Below are 19,240 nucleotides of genomic sequence, written 5' to 3'. Positions count from 1 at the left end.
CAACAAGTAATTAAGAAAACAAATAGTTAATTGACTTTTATTGAAAGAGGATTTGAGTTCCCAGAAGTAGCCATGTCTTTATTGCAGGGTAAAAACAATGACTGCAGATGCTGAAAATCAAATACTGGATTAGTGGTGCTGGAAGAGCACAGCAGTTCAGGCAGCATCCAACGAGCAGCGAAATCAACGTTTCGGGCAAAAGCCCTTCATCAGTTATGCAGGGACTTAGTGAGTCCACAGCTGAGTGTAGCTGGCAGTTTTGGTCTCTACCTAAAGAAAGAATATACTTACCATAAAGGGAGTGCTGTGGAGGTTCAGTAGGCTGACAGTGGGGATGTTTGGACAGTTCTGTGAGGGCAAATTGGTTTGACTGCACCTGTATTAACTCAAGTTTAAAAGGATGATTAAAAGGTGCAAAGTTTTAACAGGGCAGAGAAGATGTACTCCCTTGTGGTGAGTTTAGAACCAGGAATACAGGATAGTCTATTTTGAACATTTAGGAAACATTTCTTAACTCGAAGGGTAATGACTCTGGAATCCTCTACCACTGTGGAGGCAAACTCACTGAATATACTCAAGAAAGAGAATGATTTTTTTGTTTTTTTTTAGATTTTAAAGGCTTCAAGCACCATGAAAAAGCACAAATATGGCCTTGAGATAGAGGATTAGCCATATTCCAATTGAATGGTGGAGCAGACTCCAAGGATTTCATTTGTATTCGTGGCAAAAAAGAATCAGCAAAGAGAATGTTTTGTTTGTAAGCTATTAATTGAAAAAGAATTGTTGAAGTAGTAGCTCAGGAAGATTTCCATTGTCCCTTATGGCTACATTTCTGGGAAGTGCACCCAGCTACAGCCTCTGGCAGACCGTGCTAGGGAGCTGGAACTGGATGCACTCGGGATTATCTGAGATGCTAAGCACTTCATAGATAAGAGTTTAGTGAGGTGGTCACACCTAAGGTGCAGGCAGCAATTTGCTGGGTGACTACCAAGAAGGGCAGAAAGTCCAGGAATGCCGTGTGACCATTCTACTCAAACAGTTATACCATTTCAGATCCTTAGGTGATGGATGATCGTCCAGGGGGAAAGCAGCAGTAGTCAGGTTAGTGGCACTAGACTGGCTCTGGGGGACGGGGAAAGGGTAAGGGTAATCAGGACCTTAATGACAGGAGACGCAATAGTTAAGCGGAAGTCACAGGTCGGAGATTCTGTGGCCGCAAATGGGAATCCAGGATGGTGTCTTGCCTCCCAGGTGCCAGGGTCCAAGATGTCTGAGAATGGCTGTAGAATGTTCTAAAGGGAGAGAGTGAGTAGCCAGAAGTCATTGTGCACGTTGGCATGATTGACGTAGGTAGAAATAGGGATGACGTCCTGCAGAGTCATTATAGAGAGCTCGGAAAATGTTTAAAAACTAGGACCTCATTGGTGATAAGCTTCACATTATTACTAGTGCCATGTGCTAGTGAGGGTAAGAACAGGAGCATATGGCAGATGAATGCATGACTGAAGATTTGGTGCAGTGGGCATTGCTTTTAGATATTTAGATCATTGGGATCTTTTCTGGGGTAGAGGTGACCTGTTCAAGAGGGACAATTTGCACTTCAACTGGACGGGGGCCAATGTCTTGACAACTCGGTTTGCTAGTGCTGCAAGGGAGGGTTTAAACTAGATTGGCAGGGGAGTGGGATCCTCAACAGCAAAGAGGCAAATGCGAGGATCAAAGGATATACAGTAATCAGAATTAGTAAGTTGAAAAGACAGGTCAGGCTGGGACACAACATGGAGCAAGAAATGCCTGTTTGATGAGATTGCATTTATTTCAATGCAAGAGCGCTGACTGGTAAGGACGACAAACTCAGAGCATGGATAGGTATACGGGACTGGGCTGTTAGAACCATTAGAGAAACATGGCTAAGGGAAGGACAGGACTGGCATCTTAAAGTGCCAGGGTACAGGTGCTTCTGGCAGGACAGAGGTACTGGAAGGAGGGGAAGTGGAGTTGTATTTTTGATTAAGGTGAGTATCACAGCAGTAGTCAGAGATGTAATAACTGAAGGATCATCCAGTGTGGGTGGAACTAAGAAATAAGAAGAGGATGGTGATGTTACTGGGGTTGTCCAATAGAACCTCACATAGTCAACGGGAATTAGAGGAACAAATATGCAGGGAGATTGGAGAGACTTACAGGAGCAATAGGATTATTATAAGGGATTTTCATTTTCTTCAACTGGGACTGCCATACCATTTAAGAGCTTAGATGGTGTGGAATTTAAGTGTATTCTGGAAAGTTTCCTCAAGCATAATATAGAGGGTTCTATTCAGGAAGGGTCAAAACTCGACCTACTCTTGGAAACAGGTGGCGGAAGTGAAATTGGGGAGCACTTTGGGACCAGTGACCGTAGTTCTATTAATTTTAAAATGTTTATGAAGAGGGACAAAACAGGTCTACAGGTTCAAGTTCTAAATTGGGCAAGGCGAATTTTGATGGAATTAGACAGAAGCTTGCAGTGATAGGTTGGAGTAGTTTTATTTGCTGGTGCAGCTAGGATCAAGTGTATCCCTGGAGGTATACAGGGAAAACAGGAGTTTTACTGAAGAAGGAAGTCAGGAGAGTGAAAAGGGGGCATGAAATAGCCTTGACTGAGAAGATTAGGGTGAATCCAAAAAGGTACTTTTTAAGTATATTTAAAGGAAAATTAACAACTAGGGAGAGAATAGGGTTTCTGAAGGACCAAAGCGAATATGTATGTGTAGAACTGCAGGAGATTGACGAGGTTCGCAATGACTATTTCTGCTCTATGACTGCCATGGAGAATAACATGAAGACTTGGGAACTTAGCGGTGATATCTTGGGGACAGTCCATATGACAGTAGAGGTGGTTTTGGGTGTATTAGAGTATATGAAGGTGGATAAATCTCCTGGTCCTGACTAGGTATATCCAAGAACACCAAGAGGCTTGAGAAGATTTGCGGGGGCCCTGGCTGATAGTTTTGCATCATCGTTTGCCACAGGTGAGGACCCAGATGACTGGAGGGTCACAAATGTTGTGCCCTTATTCAAGAAGGGGTGCAAAGAAAAGCCTGGGATCTATGGACTAGGAAGCTTAACATCTGTGGTGGGTAGGTTACTTGAGAAGGTTCTGAGGGATAAGGTAGACCTGTGTTTGGAAAGACACGGTTTGATTGGGAGTAGTCAGCATGGCTTTGTGAGTGGGACCTAATGCCCCACACATTTGTTAGAGTTATTTGATGAAGTGACCAGGAAGGTTAACTAGGGTAGGGCAATAAATGTAGTCTATATGGATTTCAGTAAGGCCTTTGATAAGGTTTCACTTGGTAGGCTGCTCTGGAAGATTAGATCACTTGGAATCTAGGGCGAGCTGGCAAATTGGACATAAAATTGGCTTGATGGTAGGAAGCAGAGAGGCCTGTGATGAGTGGAGTGCCTCAGGGATCGGTGCTGGGCCTGTTACTGTTGTTATCTTGATCAAGGATTTGGATGAAAATGTACAAGGCATGATTAGTACATTTGCTGTTGACACTGAAATAGGTGGTATTGTGGACAGTGAGGAAGGTTATCAGAAATTGCAGCAGGACCTTGACCAGCTGGGGAATTGGGCTGAGAAATGGCAAATGGAATTTAGTATAGGTAAATGTGAGCTCTTGCATTTTGGAAAGTGAAATCAAGGTAGGAGTTTCATGGTGAATGGTGTAGTGGAACAGAGGGATCTTCAAGTTCAGGTTCACAGTTCTCTGAAAGTGGGGTTGCAAGTAGACAGGGCAGTGAAGAAGGCTTTGGCACATTGGCCTTCATCAGTCAGGCCATTGAGTATAGAAATTGGGAAGTTATGTCGCAGTTATGCAGAATGTCGGTGAGGCTGCACTTGGAGCATTGTGTTCAGTTTTGACCACCTTATTATAGGAAGGATGTTATTAAATTGGAAAGCGTGCAGAAAATTTCCAAGGATGTTGCCTGGACTCAAGTGGCCTGTGTTATAGAGAGAGGTTGGACAGTTTGGACTTTTTTTCTTTAAAGGAGACAGAGGGGGTTACTTATGGAAATGTATAAGATCCTGAGATGGAGATGTATAAGATCCTGAGAAGCATTGGTAGGGTGAATAAACTCAATCTTTTTCCCAGGGTTGGGGAATCAAGGGCTAGAGGCATCAATTTAAGTTTAGAGGGGAAAGAATAAAAGGGAACCGGAGGGTTAGCATGAATGGATGTTTTGGTTGGCCTGGACCAATTTGGCCAAAGGGTCTGTCTCCATTGTGTAGGACCCTTAGGATTCTTGTATCTTATGTTCTTTGATACCTAAGACTGAGAGACTGTCTGAGAAGCCAGAAGCCAATAGTGTATTACAGGGAGTGGGTGGGCAGGCAGATGGATTTGAGGCAGAAAATCAGGCTTGATTGCTTTGAAGGATGGAGCAGGATTAAGTGACTTCATGTTCACTTCTGTTCTTGTTTCTTGTGTTGCTAAGAATTATTTTCTTGAAATTGTTGTCCTATCTGACATATCCAACTGCAAACTCTATTTCCTAGTTACTGATTCTGTCCCAATCTTTGTCAACTGCCTGAGACGACGTTGGCATATTGGCACCTTGGTCACATATTTGACTTGCGGTGAGCTTCTGGCAAGATATCCAGGTCATCACTGAGACTGCCTATTTCTGCCCCTGCTCCATCTCCATTCACCTGCTGAATCTCTCATCCAGTCTTTTTGTTAGCTGTAGACCTGACTATCGAACTTGCTTCCCTCCTCTTACTTTCCATTCAGTTCATCCATAGCTCAGCATCAGTGTCCTTTCAAGCACCAAATTCCAGTAATCTACTGTCTGAAGTTTATTGACCTCGATTAACTTGGATCAAGCATTTTCAAATTCTTATCCTTCTGTTCAAATCTCTCCACCCCGATTAATCTCCTCCAACGCTTTCAGATTTCTATTCTCATCTGATTTGAGGCCTTTGAACATCTTGAATTTTTATCACTGCACTGTAGATTGTTGTGCCTCATGCTGTCTGGGCACTTAGCTCTGTCATTTCTGAATAAATTGCTTCACTTCTCTGCCTTTCTTTAGGATGTTGCTTATAATCAATTCTTTCATCTGACCTAATAATTTTTTGATGTTATGTTTGATATAATATTTCAGTGGACCAGTGTGGGACATGTTAAAGGTTTTGTGAAAAAGTTTTATTCTAAATTAAGATGCAGTTTACCTCTTGCGTAACTACTAAATATCTAAAATACTATCATAAAATGAGTAATTTTGTTACATTCCATCTAAAATTGTTCACCTTAACCTTGTAACTTGCATAAATATATTCTTACTGTCTTTTGCAGGGAATGGATCCAGTAACAAGACAAGTTGGTCAACACATAGAGATGGAACCAGAGTGGGAGGCAGCGTTTACCTTACAGATGAAGCTCACACATATAATTTCTATGATCCAGGAATGGTGTGCCTCAGATGTAAGCCTCAGTTAAATATACCATTACATCTTTTATCTTCTTTACGGACAAAATTTTTTAAAAGATCAAAATTTATTAAACGATCCAAAAAAACTGGTATTTCTTAGTCAGATATAAATTGCTTGCTAGTTTGGGAGACTGTGATTTGAATTTGTAAGCAGTAGTAATGACAGGATAATTGCCACTGTACATGTAAATTCTCCTGATTCATCACTGCTGTGCATTTCTTCTGGGACCTTTCTTCCACTCCCAACTTTCACTCACCTAGTGCCATGTCCATCAGGGAACCTTTTTGGTGCAATGCAAAATTGGCATTTTTGTGGTGTTAGCTGTCATATGGGAAGTTGAAAGGTCCAGTCTTTGAAACATGGTGATTCAGGGGATTTAGGCAGATTAGGTTGGAGAATTAGTCAAGTTGATTTGGTAAGTGTGATGATCAGGGACATGGTCAGGTCTTTGGTGGGCCCAGAGGTTTTTCAGGTCAGGCCATGGCAGATAGTCATACCTATTCAGGAGGAAAATTTGAGCAGACGACAGGACTAGCTTAGTTAGGTAGTCAAATCAGCTTGATCAGATAATAGGGTATGGTCCAGAGGGATAGTCAGGTCGGGAATATGACTGAGTCAGGGAAGAGGGTAGCAAGGTGGGTCTCCTATGTTGTTACCCAAGCATATAGGATGATAGAGTACAGGTAGTTCTTTTGCAATCCTGCATTATAGAAAAGTCATGCTTTAGAAACGGTGTTGAAAGTGTTAGTGATGTAATCATGTTACAGCCAACATGTTTTAAAAGTTTGTGCTTTAGAAACAGTATCCACAATTCGTCAATCACGTTACAGCAAATTCACATTAATGAAATATATGTGATAACAGAATGATGTGTACACGAGCTCTTCAGCCCATGGAGCTTATACTGTCAAACTATATTACTACCTTTATGAGTCCTACTTTGCTGCATGAGGCCCATGACCTGATGTGTCAAGAGCTCATCTATGTATTTTTTGAATGGCAATGAGGTTTCCCACCTCAGCACCCTGTCTAAGATTTGCTGAGAGACAGTCTGGATAAATATTTGGATCCGTCCCAAATCTTCAGAGGTTCAAGTTTCTTCAGAGGTTCAACTTCCCTCAGGTCTACCCATCACAATTTCCACAGGGGTCTCATGTATATCATTAGCAATTTGTCTAGTCTCTGAAGATCCAAGGACTTGGGAAATGTGGCCATTATGATGCCTGTTTCTTCAAGTTGGTGTTTATGATAGTTGAACCTTGGGTTACATCTTTTCACTAATAGCCCACATATTTTTGGTAAGAATTGCCAGCCCTTTTTCAGAAACAAACAAAACAAATTGTTGGAGAAATTCAGCAGGCCTGGTAGCATCTGTGAAGAGGAAGCAGAGTTGACATTTCAGGTTTAGTGACCTTTCTTCAGAACCTCTTTCTGACCCTGATCAGATTAAAGATGACGCATTTACATTTTAGAGAACCTTGGCACTTCAGATTCCTGGGCAGTGATTCCCCAAATAAACCTGTCCAGGAATCCATAAAGCTAACAGTCGAGATGATCTTTATTGAAGCCATGCTTCTATTTTTTTAAACAGTCAGTGTGCCTCTTCTTTGATTTAAATGGCCACCAGCACAGCTAATTCTACTTTGACACCTGTAAAAGGCCAAATGTGTCAGCTGCATGGAAGGTTTGTGTGCCAGATGGTATCCTGGGTGGGTGGTACTTAACATCCATCTGTTAAATTTAGCAGGAAAAACCACTAGAGTTTTATTGTAAATCTTTAGTTTAGCACAATTCCAGAATTGTGGTTTTACCTTTTTGAATCTTCTACCTGTCCAGATGCCAAATATACAATGGAGAAGAATCCAGCTTTCTTTTAAAAATAGTTTCTGACCTACCTCTTCAGAGCTTTGTTACATGCCCTTGGAACGGGTGGGATTTGAATTCAGGCCTCCTGGCACAGAGTAAGGGGCCCTACCATTGCATGTCAAAAGCAGTTTTTCTTTATTTTATGAACCCAGAATCAAATCACCTGGACCATTAATTTAAAAAAAAGACAAACACTGCCCACCAGAGTCCATGCCACAATTAAAAAAACAGAAAGAAAAGGACAAATCTCATTCAAAGGTAGATGGTGGAGAAAATAATGCACTCCAACTTCCACAGTGCCCACCTCCTTCTCAAGGCCTTGATGGTTATGGTGGACATCACATGCTCCCTTGAAGAACCCAGTTTTTTTTTAGTAGCTCTTACCTATCTCTTTAGTGCTCATAAACACAACTTTTTTTTTCATCACCAAATTACCCGTGGTATTTCTTTAACCACCATCAGTAACTCACCCATTCTTACCAATTGAATATTTTACATGCAAAGCCTATTAAGGGCAATGCAAGCCATCAAGGGTGACAGAGGTCGGGATAGGAAGAGAAGGAGCAGGCTAAATAAATTCAAAGAACCCAGTTGTTAAATACAAGGTCCAGTGAGCTTAGCTTGCTCCCCACCAATTCTGGAACTATTCTCATTTATACTTAAAGGGATCTCATTTCTAACGATGACCTGTAAGGCATGAACTGGGTAAGATGCCAGGTTAGTATTCAGCTTATGTACTGTGTCCAGTTCTGATCTCCCTGTTATTGGAAGGATATTATTAAGATTGAAAGGGTTCAGAAGAGATTTACCTGGATGTTGCCAGGAATACAGAGTTTGAATTATAAGGAGAGGCTGGCTAGGCTGAGACCTTTTTTCACAAGAGCGTTGAAGGTTGAGAGGAGACTTTATCGAGGTTTAGATAATAATGAAGAGGATGAATAAGGTGAATGACCAGTTTAGTTTGGGATTATGGTAGGCATTAACTGGTTGGACTGAAGGGTCTGTTTTTGCGCTGTATGATTCTGACTGAGTTTGACTCCCCAAACTGTCCAACTTAAATGGGTTCTTGTGGAAGGTTCTTGATGCAGAGATATTGCCCATCAGAAACTTCAATTTCCTCGAAACTTCACACCGAGCCAACTGTATCAGGGGTCCACTTGGTCCCAATACGCAGCTTCAGTCTGTGTTGCTACAATAATTCTGATCATCGCAATACCTGTGCCAGTTATTTCAACTGGATTAAACTTTTAGTTGGTATGGCAGTGTGACAGGTGACTGCTTTGTTTAGTGATATAGTTCTCTGATCGGATTCATTTTTGCAAATAATTTGGTTGAAAGTGCATTATCATGACAAACTAATCTGATAACCTTTATTCAGGCAACTTGTGTATACAGGAAAGTATTTCCATCTGAAGCAATTTATGTAGTTGGATGAATTTCATTTCCCAAAATTAAACTTCTGCATTGTATATTTCTGTCAGAAAGTTATCTTGTTCAAATACACACCTAAATATTTCAAATTGAGATGATTTTGTCAGATTTTTATTGTGATTATTTATCGTTGCAACGCTAACAGAAGCTTTCAATTTCTAATCTCTGAAAGTTACACTGAAAAACTGAAGATTGTGGATGTTGGAAATCAGAAAAAAAAAACAAAATGCTGCAAAAACTCAGCAGGTCTGGCAGCATCTGTGGAGAGAAAGCAGAGTTAGTGTGTCAGGACCAGTGACCCTTCTTCAGAACCTAGGGAAGTTGCATTTAACTAATGTGAGTTTTTTTTTTATGAAGTAATCGTATTCTGAAGAAGAGTCAATGGACCTGGAATGTTAATTCTGCTTTCTCTCCTCAGATTCTCCTATACCTGCTGGGTTTTTGCCAGCAATTTCTGTTTTTGTTTCTTAAATTACACTGTGATTTGAAGTGAACTAACAATTGCTAAGTAGTCTTAGAATTGCTGTGAAATTATACCCTGCAAAAAAACTATTTGGTCCAGACAATCTACATCCATATTATTTGTAATATGAATCAGTTGTGCCTGCCTGGTTCCAACATCTGATTTTTCCTTCTCCTTTTATATTTACTTTACCTGAACCTATTGTTAAATGCAAAGGTAGTCATTGTTTCACTTAAAATTAAATGGCATCACAATCCTCTGTACAAACATTTCTGCTGCCCACCATCCTAAATCTTCCATTTGATCTTGTATCTGTGCCCCTCATTCTAGATCTCCACATCTTGAGAAACAGAGCTTACAGCACTCTTTGTGGTATTTTCACAAGGCTTAAGTTGAAAGTGCAATAAGAGCATGACTTTTAGATGAACCAAATTTCATTTGTTGTTGTGCACAGTAGTTTTTATCCTTGCCTGTCTATAGATAACAACGAAATCTTGAAATTGACTGATATTTTACCCCTTCAAATCTGTATCAAAACCAAATGAATTCTTCTGTGAAAATCTTTCTGTTTTTCTGCATTCTTCCATTCACTAGTTTTAGTTCTGCACATCCAACGGTAACCAATGGAACTTTGAATTTTACCAAGTGAGAATGGAAACACTGGATTCTGCTTCAGAAGTAGAAGTTTTGGTAATTTAGGATATAGAGTTATAGATTCATACACCAAGATAATTTAGAAGTTAAATTGTCAAAAAGTGTTTACAAAGTAAAGTAGATAGGTTAACTGAGTGGGCAAAAAATTGACAGGTGGTCTGCAATGTGGAAAGATGTTATCTCATCTCTGGCTGAAAGAATGAATGTCAACACGTTATTTTCACAACTGTGATATGGAAGGATATCATTGTCTTCATTCAGCAATCAAAGAAAAAGTAATTCTTTCACGGTTTGGCTATCATTTAGTACTTCACCTTCTCATGAGCAATTCAGGATATGGTGAAATACATTCTTGAATCAGTGAAGTCCAGGTACGCTTACAGTGCTGTTATAAGACCATAAGACAAAGGAGTGGAAGTAAGGCCATTCGGCCCGTCGAGTCCACTCCACTTACCCGCATTCTCCCCGTAGCCCTTAATTCCTTGTGACATCAAGAATTTATCAATCTCTGCCTTGAAGAGATTTAGTGTCCCGGCCTCCACTGCACTCCGCGGCAATGAATTTCACAGGCCCACCACACTCTGGCTGAAGAAATGTCTCCGCATTTCTGTTCTGAATTGACCCCCTCTAATTTTAAGGCTGTGCCCAAGGGTCCTCGTCTCCCCACCTAACGGAAACAATTTCTAAGCGTCCACCCTTTCCAAGCCATGTATTATCTTGTAAGTTTCTATTAGATCTCCCCTCAACCTTCTAAACTCCAATGAGTACAATCCCAGGATCCTCAGCCATTCCTCGAATGTTAGACCTACCATTCCAGGGGTCATTCGTGTGAATCTCCGCTGGACACACTCCAGTGCCAGTATGTTCCTCCTGAGGTGTGGGGCCCAAAACTGGACACAGTCCTCCAAATGGGGCCTAACCAGAGCTTTATAAAGTCTCAGGAGCACATCGCTGCTTTTTTATTCTAACCCTCTTGAGATAAATGACAACATTGCATTCGCTTTCTTAATCACGGATTCAACTTGCATGTTTACCTTTAGAGAATCCGCGACTAGCACTCCCAGATTCCTTTGTACTTTGGCTTTATGAATTTTCTCACCGTTTAGAAAGTAGCCCATGCTTGTATTCTTTTTTCCAAAGTGCAAGACCTCACATTTGCTCACATTGAACTTCATCAGCCATTTCCTGGACCACCCTCCCAAACTGTCTAGATCCTTCTGCAGCCTCCCCACTTCCTCAGTACTACCTGCCGGTCCACCTATCTTCGTATCATTGGCAAACTTCGCTAGAATACCCCCAGTCCCTTCATCCAGATCATTAATATATAACGTGAATAGCTGCGGCCCCAGCACTGAACCCTGCGGGACACCGCTTGTCACCGGCTGCCATTCCGATAAAGAACCTCTTATCCCAACTCTCTGCCTTCTGTCAGACAGCTAATCCTCAATCCATGCCAGAAGCTCACCTCGAACACCATGGGCCCTCCCCTTACTCAGCAGCCTCCCGTGTGGCACCTTATCAAAGGCTTTTTGGAAGTCTAGATAGACCACATTCGCTGGGTTTCCCTGGTCTAACCTACTTGTCACCTCTTCAAAGAATTCCAACAGGTTTGTCAGGCACGATCCCCCCCCCCTTTACTAAATCCAAGTTGACTTGTTCTAATCCGGCCCTGCTCTTCCAAGAATTTAGAAACCTCATCCTTAACGATGGATTCTAGAATTTTACCAACAACCGAGGTTAGGCTAATTGGCCGATAATTTTCCATCTTTTGTCTTGATCCTTTCTTGAACAATGGGGTTTCAACAGCAGTCTTCCAATCATCTGGGACTTTCCCTGACTCCAGTGACTTTTGAAAGATCTCCACCAACGCCTCCGCTATTTCCTCAGCCACCTCCCTCAGAACTCTAGGGTGTATCGCATCGGGGCCAGGAGATTTGTCAATTTTAAAACCTTTTAGCTTTTCTAGCACTCTCTCTTTTGTAATGGCAACCATACTCAACTCAGCCCCCGACTCCCTTTAATTGTTGTGATATTACTCATGTCTTCCACTGAGAAGACTGACGCAAAGTACTTATTAAGTTCTCCAGCTATTTCCTTATCTCCCATCACTAGCCTTCCTGCATCAGTTTGAAGTGGTCCAATGTCTACTTTTGCCTGTCGTTTGTTTCTTATGTATTGAAAGAAACTTTTACTATCATTTCTAATATTACTGGCTAGCCTACCTTCATATTTGGTTCTCTCCTTCCGTATTTCTCTCTTTGTTATCCTCTGTTTTTGTAGCCTTCCCAATCTTCTGATTTCCCAGTGCTCTTGGCCACTTTATAGGATCTCTCTTTTTCTTTGATACATTTCCTGACTTCCTTTGTCACCCATGACTGTCTAATCCCTCCCCGGATAATCTTTTCTTGGGGATGAACCTCTGTACTGTGTCCTCAATTATACCCACAAACTCCTGCCATTTTTGCTCTACTATCTTCCCTGCTAGGCTCTGCTTCCAGTCGATTTTCGTCACTTCCTCTCTCATGCCGTCATAATTACCTTTGTTTAACTGTAACACCATTACATCCGATTTTGCCTTCTCTCTTTCAAACTGCAGACTGAACTCTACCACATTATGATCTCTGCTTCCTAAGTGTTCCCTTACTTTAAGATCTTTTATAAAGTCTGGTATATAAAATTGAAAACGTAACCGTTCATTTGATCAATGTATTCGTGTTTAAAATTTAACTAAGTCTAATTTTGTTTTATTTTCTTTTTATTCTAGGAAAAGGTTCTAATTGAAGCCTACAGGAAGTGTTTGATTGTTTTATTACAGTGTCATAATGGGCTATGTGATGGTGAGCAGCCTATCATTTTGAGTATGTGTGGGCATACACTGGAAAGTGTGCAGTATCGTGTATCCCAGCATCAAGTCAGCATCCATTTGCCAGTTTCACGCTTGTTTTCAGGTAATTATGTGTATAATTTTAATGAGCTTAAAACTGAAAATTTAAAACATGATAGAAGCATTCAGTAGTCATACAGTATCTGTGGACAGTGAAGAATTTACTTTTCAAGATAATATTTCTGTGAAAAGTACATATTTTTTGAATATAATTGTAAGATCTAAGTCTGTGTGAGACCTTATTTAATTGCTCAGTTACTGATCCATCAAATATGAATTCTATACCCAGTTAGAAAGTGAACTTTCTTGAAGCTTGCCAATTTTCATTTGAGGAGAGTTAGTTCATTCACCACTGGTACTCCAGTTGCTAGATGTTTGATCAATTTGATAAATGGCACAGAAGCAGTTGGGTGTAGAAAACCATCCACATGTAAAAAGTAGTCAAGTCAAAGTTCACCTGTCAAAAAGTATTTTGTCTTAGTGCAAAACAGGAAGCCATGTGTATGACCGGGCATAGAAAGATGATCAGTTTTAACATGGATGCAGGTCATCTTCGTGGTGTTTCAGTGACCTGAATGGAACCCGATCTCCAAATATCACCCTGATACAGTCTGAAGACTGGTTCAGCTTTAAGTTCTCAGAAAATGAGAGGTACTTGTCATCTTGTTCCCATCATCTGCCTGCTGTTGGAGATGTAGGGTGGTGTTGCTGATTTAGTTAAACGTTTGATCAGTTCTGACTAATAATACAGATGCCCTTCAAGGTTAAGAGCAGCTGTCTGAAAATTCCTTTAATTGGGATGATCATTATATAGTCAGGAAGTGTGGCGCTGGAAAAGCACAGCCAGTCAGGCAGCATTTGAGGAGCAGGAGAGTCAATGTTTTGAGCATAAACTCTTCATCAGCGTGACTCTCCTGCTCCTCTGCTGCTACCTAATGGGCAGTGCTTTTCCAGCGCTGCACTTTTTGACTCCAATCTCCAGCATCTGCAATCCTCATTTTCTCCTAGATGATTAGTATACAGCACAGGTTAATATTTTGCCAACTTTAGCTGTCATATGGTTTCGATAATGCAGCTGAAAATGTTCGTTTTGAGTCACATTATTTAAGGTGCTCTTGTGCAATTGCATGTGGCTCTGGAGGATTAGCGTGATCTATTTATATTGGTCCTTTAGTGATGCACAGCACCCGGAAAACACTTACCAAGAGTGTTATCAAGTGAAACATTTTGACTTTGAATCACAATAGGAGGTGGACCAAACTTGGTCAAAGGGATAAGTTTATAATAGAACTTTGAAAAAGTAGGAAGAGGTATAAATTTGAACATGTTCTTAGAGTGAAATCAAGAGCTTAGGGCCAAGGCAGCTGAAAGCACAGATGCCAGTGAAAAACTTGTTAAGAATCAGGAATATGCAGACGGCCAAAAGTAGCAGTGTGCTTCGATCTTCAAGGCACGTCAGACTGCAGGAAATGTTGAGGAGCAGCAGAAGCAAATAGACATTCAAAAACAAAGATGAAAATTGAGGCTTTGATGGATAGGGAGCCAGTGTAATACAGCAAGTACAAGAATGATGAGTGAACTTGACTGTGTATGTGTGTGTGTGTGTGTGTGTGTGTGTGTGTGTGTGTGTGTGTGTGTGTGTGTGTGTGTATGTGTGTGTGTATGTATTTGTTCATGTTCAGGTGTGGGCAGCAAATTTTGGATGAGCACAAATTTATGGAAGGTTAAAGATGAGTGACTGGCCAGAAGAATATTGAAATAATTAAACCTGGAGACAAAAACAAAGCCTATGCATTTCAGCAACTGGTGAGCTCTGACCGGTTTGAAGTCAGGTCATAGAATTAACTTGTATGTAGATAGTATTAGTGCTGGAGGGTAGATATGGTTGGAAACTCACCTCTGCAACCTTCCAGTTGTGTTTTGTGTGAGCAACTTAATTTGGCTTCAAACGATTGCTATAATGGACACAAAGGACAAGACTGGAGTTAATGATGGGGACCAAAGATCATGGGTGCAGTTGTCCTGACTTTTAATCAGAGGACATGTTTGTTTATCTAGTATTAGAGAAAAGATGAGCTTTATGAAAATCCGAGTTCAGTTTCAGGGCCCAGAGAGGTGATGATGAGAGAGAATTGGTGGCACTTCATATGTTTTCAATTTATGTTTCTGAGGGGAGTAGTTAAAACAATGAAGGCAGTCATGAATAGACCCTTGGGGGATCAGCAGAGCTCTCCGTGCATGGATTTGAAATAAAAACTTTGCAAATGGTTCTCTGACTTCCTCTGAATAGCTAAGAATGGAACTAAATGTGTGTTTCTCCTGACTTGGACTGTTATTAAACTTGCTTCTTTTCTACAGTACAGTTCTTAGAATCCATATCTGCATCAAAGCTATAATGTTTGTGGCTATGTAGGTGACTAGTTGTTGTGAAGCTCAAATTGAGCAACAGTTTGTACCCGAATTGCTATTGTTGTGTTCTTCAAGGACATTGTTCATTGCTCTTTTCATCACTTAAAATTATGCGTGTTGTGTATGTCCATTTAATTGTTTTTTTAAGCTGAAAGATAACTTGATTAATTTCAGCTGACAAGATTTGAGTTGCATCACCAGTGCTTTATAGACGTTGGTTATGGGCCTTGTAGCTTGATTTGTGATGAGTATTGTTGTTCTTTAAAGACTGCTTTTTTCGAAAATGTTTTGTTTTAATTGAAGATGTTGTGGAGAAAATATAGGGAATCACCAGGAGACGCAGAGAGTTCCTCAAGAAGTAGGCCTTTTATTTGCAGACAAAAAACCGTGACACTGAGAAAGCAGATTCTCGAATGTCCCCGAACCTCTGGGTCTGTGGATTTTAATACTTTTTTTTATCATGTTTCTGTTATCTTATCAGCATGTCCAACTAGATTAATCAAAGTACCTCACTCCAGCTACACAATAAACCAATGATGTTAGTTCCCATTATCTCTTTAGTTGTGCATTCTACTGAATGTTATTCTAATGTCACAGTTAGATATTTAGTGCTAACTCTTGCAATGATGGTCTTTCATTCCAGACCCTACTTAATAGTTTCCTCATGTCATGATTAGATATTTATTCTCAGTTCTGCTACAGTGATCGTCCATTCCAGATGAACCTGTCATGATAGATATTCAGCTATTCCATCTATTACAATAGTCTCTTGTCTCAAGCTGACTGTACTAACTACTAATTAGATATTTTAATGTCATGTGCCAAATATTTATACTCCCAATCCTGTCATAATAGCACTTAACCAAGAAACTTGCTTTATTACTTGTGTTATCTCCTCTCACCATTGTGACCTTTCAGCCTTAACCTTACTCTGCTAATTGGTGTAAGAACATTCCACTATGGTTATCCCATCTTGCCTTCCACAAACCACAGATTGCTAGTAGCCTTCACGCTTTAACCATTCTCATGCTTTCATGTTCTTTATTTTCCATAAAGATTGGTGCTTTTTTTTTCTTCATCAGACATTAGATCATTTTGTACATGCGAGCAAGAATATTTTGGTATTCTGCTTATGAGCTCTTGATTAACGAAACTAGTGAATATTCATTTTAATTAAATCCACTTTTGCCAGTTTTGTCTACTATTTGTATTCATTCAAAACATTGCTGGAACTAATCAAATTGGTCAGGCAGCATCTGTGGAGGTGTTTCATGAGTTCTGATGCAAGATTATAGATCTCACATGTTTACTCTGTTTTCCTCTTCCTGGATCCGAGCTGATATGCCAACTATTTACAGCATTTTCTGTTTTTTCCTTCATGTTTGCATCATCTGCAGTAATATTTCCTAGAAAAAAGAAAATTAATCTAATTCTGTAGTGCACTGCGCCTTTTTCTTTTCAAAAAGAATTATAACCCAGAATGTATTGGGCAACTTAATACAAGGCTGCATATTATTACCACATGGCAGCTCAATTTCTAGACCTCAGGTTGAAGACCATTTTATTTGTCCCACGCTGAGTTATTTGGTTTCACTTCACCTTATTAATGGCAAACAAGCAAAACAAAAAAAGGACTTAAGTAGACCAATTCATGCAATGTGTGAGAATCAAGTTGGAAAATTAACTGCTATGATTGTATTAGGGGAAATGATACTGTTGAAGTGTGACTTCATCCAGGGTATGATTAAGAATGAAACATTCTGGGGGAGGTGTGAAATAATGAGGAAGGTAGGAGAGATTAGGTGTCAAAAGGAATGATAGTGTCAGGCAAAGAGGGTTGTGATGAGGAAGTAAAAGAATAAAGAAAACATAGGTCTGGAAAAGCTGCAAATGACAAAAGTAGAATTATTCATTACCAGAAACTGTGCCCAGAAACATGGGTTCAAGTGGTAATGGTCTGCTGTTGCCGAGCTGCATGCTAAGTTAATCAAAAGTTGAGATTGATTTTTCAAGCTTCCATTGAGCTTCATTGGAACAGAGGAGCCTGAAGACAGAGGTCAGAGTAAGAATGGGACAGAAGATTGAAATAATTTGGGAGCTCATTTTCTTTCAGATCAAATAAATGTCTTTCTCAAAGCAATATTTCAACTTGTATTTGGTCTCAATGTGGAAGATTTGTAATGAACAGTGCATACAATGGTCTAATCATCAAGAACTACATGTTTTTATATTTCGTTTTATTTATTTACCACCCCCTTGCTCTTAGATAAGATGTCACATCATGTGAAAGGTTATTGTAGAAAATAAAACCCATGGTGTAGGGCCTAACATACTAACATGAATGGAAGATTGGTTGCCTGGCTCAAAACAGAATATATGTTAATCGGTCCTTATCACATTGGCAGGACATGATGAATGGAGTCCTGCTTGTCGACTTTGGCAAAGAGGTGGAAGCATGATGTGCTGAGTTGGGGGACTATAAGGGAAAATCTCCTGCCTTGGACTGACAAGATCAGTTGTAGTTTGGGAAGTAATGACTTTGATGATCAGTCGTAGGGAGAGTTTAGAGGAGCTTTTAGGGTTAACATGAAGCCGTTGCAAGGTCAAACTCTGTTTATCAGATGTTAACAGTGCCAATCTTCATAGGCAGGTTTAATCACTTAGAAAATTGATTATATGTCAAATCCTAGAACAAATAAGAATTACAGTACAGGAACAGGCCCTCCAAGACTGTGCCGATCCAGATCCTGTATCTAAACCTGCCGCCTACTTGCTAAGGATCTGTATCCCTATGCTCCCTGCCCATTCATGTATCTGTCTAGAAATGTCTTAAATGATGCTACCGTGCCTGCCTCTATCACCACTGCTGGCAATGCATTCCAGGTATCAACCACCCTCTGCGTAAAGAACTTATTATATATATATTTCCCTTAAACTTTTCCCCTCTTACCTTGAAATCGTGACCCTAGTTATTGAGTCGCCCACTCTGGGGAGGCGGGGTGGGGGGGGAGGGGGTGCTTCTTGGAATCCACCTTGTCTATACCTGTCATGATTTGTAGACTGCAATCAGGTCCCTCCTCAACTTCCATCTTTCTAATGAAAATAAACCTGATTTAGTCAACCTCTCTTCAAAGCTAATGCCTTCCATACCAGGTAACATCCTGGTGAACCTCCTCTGTACCCTTCCAAAGCATCCACATCCTTTTGGTAATGTGGCAACCAGAACTGTATGCACTATTCCAAATGTGGCCAAATCAAATTCATATACAGCTGTAACATGACCTGCCAACTCTTGTACTCAATTCCCTGTCCTTTGAAGGAAGGCATGCCATATGCCTCCTTGACCACTCTATTGACCTGGCTTGCCATCATCTGGATACAATGGACCTGAACACCCGATGTCTCTGAACATCAATTTTCCCCAGGGCATGTCAATTTAACGTATAGTTCGCTCTAGAATTGGATCTTCCAAAATGCATCATCTGCACGAAATAAAATGGTCTCTTTTACTTTGATGCAAAGAATTATCCATAGCAAATTGTAGATGTTTTTTGTGACATGGGTAACAAGGGTTCTGTGATATTTGTGATAGTGTCATTTATCGCAAAATAGTTATGATATTTCAAAACTTGAACAATATTTTAAAAACACTTGATGAATCATGAATCACTTCATTTAATTTCAAATAAAGCTAAACTCTCAAAGATAACTGTGGATGAAGAAGAGTAACCTATGATTATTTCACTTTTTCATCTCAGGTCTGCATGTGCTTTTAAGCAAAACTGAAGTGGCTTACAAGTTTCCAGAACTATTGCCCCTTGTGAGTATAATGCACATTTGATATTTACCAATTATCAAACTGTTTTTCAATTGATGGGGATAGAAACCACCAATTCTAAACCTGAAACGTGATTCAACCATAAAATGTTTACAGCATAGAAGAAGGTCAAATGGCCATTCATATCTGTACTCACTCGCTGAGGAGCAATTCAGCTAGTGCCACTCCTACCTTTTCCCTGTTTTCCTCTGCATTCTTCTTCTTCGGATAATTCAC

General features: G+C 40.3%; 1 protein-coding gene across 3 annotated transcripts in view; it reads left to right on the top strand.

Annotated features, from left to right (window-relative positions):
• The window catches only part of ubr2 (ubiquitin protein ligase E3 component n-recognin 2), a 144,402-nt gene that overhangs the window by 52,091 nt on the left and 73,071 nt on the right, over positions 1–19,240 (top strand). For all 3 annotated transcript variants that reach the window (XM_072580703.1, XM_072580702.1, XM_072580701.1), the window contains 3 exons: positions 5,343–5,471; positions 12,658–12,841; positions 18,945–19,006. In XM_072580703.1, the coding sequence (XP_072436804.1) occupies positions 5,343–5,471; positions 12,658–12,841; positions 18,945–19,006 (375 nt within the window). The remainder of the gene's footprint in view (positions 1–5,342; positions 5,472–12,657; positions 12,842–18,944; positions 19,007–19,240) is intronic.

Source organism: Chiloscyllium punctatum, chromosome 11 (genome assembly GCF_047496795.1).
Source record: "Chiloscyllium punctatum isolate Juve2018m chromosome 11, sChiPun1.3, whole genome shotgun sequence".
Lineage (NCBI taxonomy): Eukaryota > Metazoa > Chordata > Chondrichthyes > Orectolobiformes > Hemiscylliidae > Chiloscyllium > Chiloscyllium punctatum.
This window is presented reverse-complemented; position numbering and strand designations above follow the sequence as displayed.